This window comes from Poromitra crassiceps, assembly GCF_964638095.1.
Source record: "Poromitra crassiceps genome assembly, chromosome: 29".
NCBI classification, from domain to species: Eukaryota; Metazoa; Chordata; class Actinopteri; order Beryciformes; family Melamphaidae; genus Poromitra; species Poromitra crassiceps.
In genome coordinates this window covers 6418338-6427549 of record NC_139641.1, presented here as the reverse complement: position 1 = coordinate 6427549, position 9212 = coordinate 6418338, and the positions used below count along the sequence as shown (strand labels likewise).

The following is a 9212-nucleotide window of genomic DNA, read 5'->3' as shown; positions in this document are numbered from 1 at the left end:
GGTCAGTGACGTACATGGTCACGGCACTAGAGGGAGCCCTACAGATTTGGTCCCAGTAAAACGCAAAAGATGCATTGGCCAGAATTCATTCCTATACTCAGCGGCAGTAGCCTGGAACAGTCTCCCAGCTGAGATTAAGACGATCAGCTCCTATCATTCTTTCAAAGTTAAAGTCAAGAATTGGATCAGGAGAAGCAGAACCTGGATTTAATGTATTATGCTATGCTGTGGGATTATATTGTTATTTAGAACACGGCTCTCTTGAATACTCGATTCTGATTGGTCAATCAACAATATTCACCGGTCATTATTTCTCGACAACCGACCGCTGCTCTGCCACACCTGGATTAATCAGTTGATAAGAGCTTTTTGTCAGCAAGACACTACTAATTAGGCCAACCAGTTGCAGCTGTGGTGTCTTGTGTGCCAATTACGAATGAAACCGCTTTGTCGTTGAAATCGCTATTAAAAAATCTATTTGAATAATTATTTTTGTCAGATTATTGAATGATTTAGTTGTAGGCCGTGTTCTAAGCGGGATAATGTATATTGAGGCGGTGATTACTGGGAAATAATGACCTTCAGGTGAACGATTAAGCCCTCCGCTGGCGCGTCGGGCTCAATCCACCTGTCGGTCATTATTTCCCCCGTAATCACCACCTCAATATACATTATCCCTTACATAATATATAATATTGTATGGTAATGATATATAATATTATAGTATATTGTATTATAATATATTGTACAGTATGGGTATGCTCGATTTGATGGTAGCCAAGGTGTCTGAGGTGGGGGGCGACCTGTTATCGGCCAGCCAGTGACTGAGCCGGTGTTTCAATCGACCCTGTATTTTATTAGATTTTATTTTATTTTATTTCTTTTACTTGATTATATCTTATTGTACGTATTTATTAGGATTTGTTGGGTTTATTTTTAATAGCACTAATTGTCTTTTATCTTATTTTATGCTTATTTTTATTGATTATTCACTGTGCCCTACTTCCCCATACTATTCTCCCCCCTGCGTGGCAGGCACACCCACGCGATACCCGCAGACTCTGACAAGTGCCTGAGGCACTCATACTGTTACACACTTACACACATCCAGGCATACACACAACAGTACACTTTTTATCACAGTCATCTTAAGGACCGCAATGGAAATAAGCTATTAGCTTTATTGCGTTTTTTTATCCTTTTGATAATGGTGGGCCTGTGTATGTATATATGTATTCTGTATATACTGTTTGTTCATTATCAATAAAGAACTCAATCAATCAATCAATGTGTGTGTGTGTGTGTGTGTGTGTGTGTGTGTGTGGCGAGGCATTGAGTTTGTTTGATAAGTTGACTGTTCCTTAAAGCTGAGGCTCTCAAATGTTTTTCAGTCAAGACAGGGCGATGACAGTCACGTTTTCACTGCGGTTAGCCGATGGGCTCGTCCTTTACAAGTCCTTTACTTTAGGTTTTAACAACAGAGGCAGTAAAGGAAGGAGATGATGCAATATTCTACCACAGGATAGAAACTAGATGTGATAAATCTCAGCTGCTTTCAAAACTCACATCAGCAGGAAAATACAGAGGTCAGGTCTTTTCACTGATATTAATGTGCATGTAAAGCCACATTTAAATGGTGGTCAGTAATACTGACCTGAGAGTTTCCAGTCTACAGTGTGGACTCTCTAGTCCAACAGACAGCAGCTTCATTCCAGAGTCCTTTACGTCATTCTCACTCAGGTCCAGCTCTCTCAGACTGGAGGACTGGGAGCTGAGAACTGAGGCCAGAGCTTCACAGCTTCTCTCTGACAGCTTACAGTCACTCAGCCTTAATGGATATGAAAAGATAAGGAAATATGATTTTATCATTTCAGTCACACAACTCAGGTAAACAGATGATTAATGAATGCAAATATAGATACAGAGTTCAGTATGGCATCTAGGCTCTGATGATGTCACTCCCTGTAGCACTGGTTCAAATCCTAGTTGCTCTATTCTGAAGCAGCTGGAGATGTGACAGTGAACTATAGCTGATCTGGTTTGTGTTTTCATTTCAGTTCTGGACTCAATGTGTGACAGAATGTGATAAATCCTTTACTTTAGGTTTCAACAACAGAGGCAGTAAAGAGAGGAGATGATGCAATATTCTACCACAGGATATAAACTAGATGTGATAAATGTTGGTATCTCAGCTGCTTTCAAAACTCACATCAGCAGGAAAATACAGAGGTCAGGTATTTTCACTAGGCCTGCATGATAGGAGGAAAATCTGCGATGTGCGATAACATTGTTCAATATAGCGATGACGATACGACTTGCGATAAATAAACAAATATATTAGCTATACAGTTCCTATGTCTTTCTGCTTTAATAATGCTTTAATAATGCTAACATAGACGACAAACATAGCCTATGCCCTCTGAATAAAGAAATGAAATACACACTGACTCTAGCTGAAACTACACACAGCGTGTTTGGGCTTTGGCAGACGGGCGGAGCACACTGTTGCAAGGGAAAGGTGTACGCTGGATTTACAACACAAGACAAAATGATCAGATGCTGAGTGGGAATGCATGACGCATGTAAATAAAACCACTTTTGTTTCAGGCAGTCTTTGCGATGTGTTTATTGCGCATGTTCATATTGCGATGACGATGAAAACACGATTAATTGTGCAGCCCTAATCTTCACTGATATTAATGTGCATGTAAAGCCACATTTAAATGGTGGTCTGTTGAACAGTATCAGTAATACTGACCTGAGAGTTTCCAGTCTACAGTGTGGACTCTCCAGTCCAGCAGAGAGAAGCTTCATTCCAGAGTCCTTTACGTCATTCTTACTCAGGTCCAGCTCTCTCAGACTGGAGGACTGGGAGCTGAGAACTGAGGCCAGAGCTTCACAGCTTCTCTCTGACAGCTTACAGTCACTCAGCCTTAATGGATATGAAAAGATAAGGAAATATTATTATTTGATCATTTCAGTCACACAACTTATGTATATATGGAGAGGGGCAGCAATCTAAATAAGATATCAAAGCATGAGGTTTGAGACAGGAATAGAGAGAGGTGCAGCAATCTAAATAAGATATCAAAGCATGAGGTTTGAGACAGGAATAGAGAGAGGTGCAGCAATCTAAATAAGATATCAAAGCATGAGGTCTGAGACAGTAATAGAGAGAGGTGCAGCAATCTAAATAAGATATCAAAGCATGAGGTTTGAGACAGGAATAGAGAGAGGTGCATCAATCTAAATAAGATATCAAAGCATGAGGTTTGAGACAGGAATATAGAGAGGTGCAACAATCTAAATAAGATATCAAAGCATGAGGTTTGAGACAGGAATAGAGAGAGGTGCAGCAATCTAAATAAGATATCAAAGCATGAGGTTTGAGACAGGAATAGAGAGAGGTGCAGCAATCTAAATAAGTTATCAAAGCATGAGGTTTGAGAGAAGAATAGAGAGAGATGCAGCAATCTAAATAAGATATCAAAGCATGAGGTTTGAGACAGTAATAGAGAGAGGTGCAGCAATCTAAATAAGATATCAAAGCATGAGGTTTGAGACAGGATGGAATATAGAGAGGTGCAGCAATCTAAATAAGATATCAAAGCATGAGGTCTGAGACAGGAATAGAGAGAGGTGCATCAATCTAAATAAGATATCAAAGCATGAGGTTTGAGACAGGAATAGAGAGAGGTGCATCAATCTAAATAAGATATCAAAGCATGAGGTTTGAGACAGGAATAGAGAGAGGTGCAGCAATCTAAATAAGATATCAAAGCATGAGGTTTGAGACAGGAATAGAGAGAGGTGCAGCAATCTAAATAAGATATCAAAGCATGAGGTTTGAGACAGGAATGGAGAGAGGTGCAGCAATCTAAATAAGATATCAAAGCATGAGGTTTGAGACAGGAATAGAGAGAGGTGCAGCAATCTAAATAAGATATCAAAGCATGAGGTTTGAGACAGGAATAGAGAGAGGTGCATCAATCTAAATAAGATATCAAAGCATGAGGTTTGAGACAGGAATAGAGAGAGGTGCAGCAATCTAAATAAGATATCAAAGCATGAGGTTTGAGACAGGAATAGAGAGAGGTGCAGCAATCTAAATAAGATATCAAAGCATGAGGTTTGAGACAGGAATAGAGAGAGGTGCATCAATCTAAATAAGATATCAAAGCATGAGGTTTGAGACAGGAATAGAGAGAGGTGCAGCAATCTAAATAAGATATCAAAGCATGAGGTTTGAGACAGGAATAGAGAGAGGTGCATCAATCTAAATACGATATCAAAGCATGAGGTTTGAGACAGGAATAGAGAGAGGTGCAGCAATCTAAATAAGATATCAAAGCATGAGGTTTGAGACAGGAATAGAGAGAGGTGCATCAATCTAAATAAGATATCAAAGCATGAGGTTTGAGACAGGAATAGAGAGAGGTGCATCAATCTAAATAAGATATCAAAGCATGAGGTTTAAGACAGGAATAGAGAGAGGTGCATCAATCTAAATAAGATATCAAAGCATGAGGTTTAAGACAGGAATAGAGAGAGGTGCAGCAATCTAAATAAGATATCAAAGCATGAGGTTTGAGACAGGAATAGAGAGAGGTGCATCAATCTAAATAATATATCAAAGCATGAGGTTTGAGACAGGAATAGAGAGAGGTGCAGCGATCTAAATCAGATATCAAAGCATGAGGTTTGAGACAGGAATAGAGAGAGGTGCATCAATCCAAATAAGATATCAGAGCATGAGGTTTGAGACAAGAATAGAGAGAGGTGCAGCAATCTAAATAAGATATCAAAGCATGAGGTTTGAGACAGGAATAGAGAGAGGTGCATCAATCTAAATAAGATATCAAAGCATGAGGTTTGAGACAGGAATAGAGAGAGGTGCATCAATCTAAATAAGATATCAAAGCATGAGGTTTGAGACAGGAATAGAGAGAGGTGCAGCAATTTATAGGAATCTATAGCAATCTATAGGTGCTTTACAAAAAATAATTGAAAAAACAAGCAGCAAAGCAATGCATATATAAAAAAAAAACACAGCCGACAGTTTTAGTTAGAATATATACTCAAATTAACAAACATGAAACATTATTTCTGTTTTAAATAAGTTACAAGGCATTCTTCAGTCTTATTTTTGGTTGTTTGTTTGTTACATGTTGTGGGAATTTCAAAAATGCATCAAACATTTTGAGCTTTACCAGTTACAATCGGCTAACTTGGTCCTGCTGCAAAAGTGGTAAATAAGATATCAAAGCATGAGGTTTGAGACAGGAATAGAGAGAGATGCAGCAATCTAGATTCAAGATTCAAGATTTTTATTGTCACTCCGTGGTACAAGTATCACGTGTGAAATTCTTGTGCTGTGGACTCCGTTTAAATAAGATATCAAAGCATGAGGTTTGAGGTTAATTGCTGTTTTTAGATGAATCAGCATGTTTGTAAACAAACAGATTAGCTATATTTCCGGGTGCAACTGCCATTCATTTTAAACAGCAGTTCATGGTGAAACCACGCCCTCTTTGAACTCTAACTACTCCTTCATACTTTAAGCTCAACACTCACACTTAACCAGTCACCACTTTTAGGACTCTATCACCTTAATTCAGCTTTAATTTATCTTTTGTACTGTTAGGTTTATACTTTTTCAACCTTTATAATAGGACCCTATGGAGCTTGTCTTGCGTGTACTTTTTACGAAATTCACACATTAAAACTGTGACATTTCACACAACATACAGAACTACATATGTATAGAACATTCACACTACATACATATATTATAAATCAGACTCTTTAGCTACTACGGCCCTCTGTAAAACTTGCAGGCAACCTTTACAGAGTCAAGAATTCTGACCTGAGAGGCACTGTATTGAAAGCAGAGAAATGTGTCAAATCAACTGAGAAAAACTGTCAATTAAAATCTTACCTGAGAGTCTCCAGTCGACAGTGTGGACTCTCCAGTCCAGCACACAGAAGCTTCACACCTGAATCTTGCAGCTGGTTCTTACTCAGGTCCAGTTCTCTCAGATGGGAGGGGTTGGACTTCAGAGCTGATGCCAGGACTTCACAGTGAGTCTCTGAGAGTCCACAGTCAGAAAGTCTGTGATCACAGATTTAATGTAAGATTAGTTCTATGAAAGCAGAGCTGAGACTTAGCCCACATCAAAACGGACAGAGCATACTACTACTTCTAATACAAATAATAACAATAATAGTAATAATAATTAGAGAAAAAGTGACAATAAATTGTATTGTAGAATTAGAAATTTTTCAAAAAGTGCTGAATGTGTAATATCACAAAGCAAAGCATAGCAGAATGCAATTACAAGCAATTCTGTCAAAAGTATATATATATATATATATATATATATATATATATATATATATATATATATATATATATATATACATATATATATATATACATATATATACATATATACATATATATATATATATACTGTATATGTATGTATTAGGGGTGTCACGGTACGTGTACTCGCCCTGTGTACGTCACAGTATGGGCTTCACGGTTCGGTGCGTGCAGCTACATGAAGAATACGCCGAATCCAGAAGGTAGCGATAAAGCACCTAAACGCTGTTTGAACGCCATAAACGCCACAGAAGAAGACATACCAAAGCAACACAAGAGCCATATGAAATCCGCGTTCACTGAATGGAACATTTTGTGGTAAGGAAACATTACCGGGGGTCGCTCCGGTGTGTTTACGAGCCGTACGTCGCTTCCATGCTACATCACAAAACCACAAACAATATCGACGCGTCCAGCTGCTCCCCCTTTACCGTCGTCAAAAAAGTGAAGAAATTCTGCACTAAGCTCTGACTTCAGTGCAGAGCAGTATTCTAATGACTTTTATGACTCAGGCGATAAGCTATTTTGCGAATTCTGTCCAAATTCAACCAAAGCCAACGAGGTAATGTAACGTTACGTAGCACTGACAAAGCTGTTAACTTGTAAACAAGCAACTTACATCGCGTGAGATGACAAGCAAGATGGGGTGAGAAAGACTCTTTGTCAAGTTCCAATAATCCATTATGATTACATGTTATCGATGACCAGTGTTGGGAAGTAACGAGTTACTAGTTACTCGTTACTGTAATAATATTACTTTTCCAAGTAACGAATAGTGTAACGAATTACTAATAGAATATAAGTAATAATATTACCGTTACTTCAAGATAAAACAACTCGTTACATCTTTTGTAGAGTCCATTCTGTGATGCCGCTGCGCTGCAAAACGACACGCAGTCGGCATTCACTGATCACAAGCAGCATGGCTTTTAACGCTCCCAAAACAAGGTGACATCACCGCAGAGCACATTCAGAGCACCCTCTCTGCCCTGCTGAGCCAAGGAGGAAAATCCGTGGCTGGATATATTCCCATGACTTTGTTTTTGTCGGGAAGAAAGGTGACACGAACATCAAAGTCAAATGTAAACGGTGTCCAGGAAGGACAGGTAGGCTACTAACACTCTTTCCACTGTGAAAAACACGAGCTCAAACTTCCTAACGTTAACGTTACGAGACGAGAGGACAGCACAACAGAAACCGGAAAACTGTTAAAATACAGAGATAATGTAAAAACTCACAAGCTGGTGGACCTCAAACATTGCTGTTATTATTGTCAGGTTAATGTTAATGTTGCAGAGCTAACATAATTTGTGACACAAACTTGTTAAGCAAAGATGTAGCCTATACGTATTGAGTTTGCATTGGCCGTGCATTATACTGCATTCTATAAAACAGAAGCTGTTTAAAAGATTGCATCTTGTCAGTCATCACTTTGAGCCAGGTGTGCTCTTCATCAAGCATCTCTGTAGGAAGCTGTGCTCTGGCAAAGCCATTAGTTTAAATGGAACGGCACATAATAGACCTAGTTCACACATTTGCACCGCAAAGCCTGCATTTTTATGAGAAAAACGCTATGGGCCTTTTTCACAACGGCCATTTGTGTCTAGAAGACAGAGTATACACAGGTGCAACCAACTAACTAATTAGGGCTTCGGCACTGGAACACCTAAATGGACCAGAAGTTGGAAGCCCTAATTAACATCTTGGTGCACCTATGTTACCTCCTGCCTTTTAGACACAAAATCGCTGCAGTGAAAAAGGCCTATTGCCATTTGTGTGGAATGTAACGGAAAAGTAATGTAACGAGTATGTAACGAATTACTTTTGGCATGGAGTAATAAGTAAAGTAATAATATTACTTTTGAAAATAGTAACGAGTAATATGTAATATATTACTTTTTTAAAGTAACGTGCCCAACACTGTCGATGACACACATGACCGAACGTAATCATTCATATGGGAAACAAAATGAACTCGCCTCCAGTACGTTACTTCCTCTCCCGCTGTCTGACAACTCCACGTGCAGTCTGTTTACAAACTGTGTACAATAAAGATTTAAAGTGGGGGGAAAATGCCTTTGCCCTGTCAAACTGCTGGAATGCAATACATTTGAGAGGGAGGCACGCCTCACACTATCGCTGCTGTAGAGTCAAACTTTTTTGTGTGGATTCATTGCCTAGATCTGATTAAATTGTGGACACGCTGTCGCCTCACAGCTCGAAGACTTTCCGTGATGTATTTCCTAACTTTGTTGGCTCGTTTATGTGCGCTCTCCTGTAATTCCAATATTTCCAACATGACTTGAAGACGACGAGAATCTTTCAGAGCCATTGCACCAATACAGAGGTTAAAGAGACTAAACAATGAAACACAAGTAATGACCAACCTGGTAACTGTAATGTGATTACTGACACGTAACAGTAATGACTTACTTTATTTACTCTGTTAGAGGAAAATTAATAGCACATTACTTTGTGTGTTACGCCCAACACTGTGTTACCACTGCTCTGTAGAACAGCAGTTTTATAGTGTTTGTTTGAGGAACTATATATCTTTATAGTTCATATGGCATCAGGTGTGAAGGTAACTAAACTGTAGATAATGTTAGAATTCAGATCAGGACTAACCGAGCCTCTCTGCAGTTCCTCACAGCTGGGATCAGTCTGCCTCGTCCCTCGTTTGATGTGTTGTAGGCCTTCAGGTCCAACACATCCAGAACCTCCTCTGACATCTGCAGCATGTACGCCAGAGCTGAGCAGTGGGCCTTAGAGAGTTTCTTCTTTGACTTGTTCTCTGACTTCAGGAAGTCTTGGATCTGCTGATGTA

At 39.2% G+C, this 9212-nt stretch overlaps 2 protein-coding genes across 2 annotated transcripts in view; both read right to left on the bottom strand.

Moving 5' to 3' along the window:
- The window catches only part of LOC310800231 (stonustoxin subunit beta-like), a gene marked incomplete at both ends in the record, with an annotated part of 4565 nt that extends 3480 nt beyond the window's left edge, over positions 1-1085 (bottom strand). Inside the window, one exon of the mRNA XM_083662814.1 lies at positions 1067-1085. Within this exon, the coding sequence (XP_083518940.1) occupies positions 1067-1085 (19 nt within the window). The remainder of the gene's footprint in view (positions 1-1066) is intronic.
- The window catches only part of LOC310799943 (NACHT, LRR and PYD domains-containing protein 12-like), a gene marked incomplete at its 5' end in the record, with an annotated part of 149267 nt that overhangs the window by 89158 nt on the left and 50897 nt on the right, over positions 1-9212 (bottom strand). The window contains one exon of the mRNA XM_083662552.1: positions 5939-6112. Coding sequence (XP_083518678.1) covers positions 5939-6112 — 174 coding nt within the window. The remainder of the gene's footprint in view (positions 1-5938; positions 6113-9212) is intronic.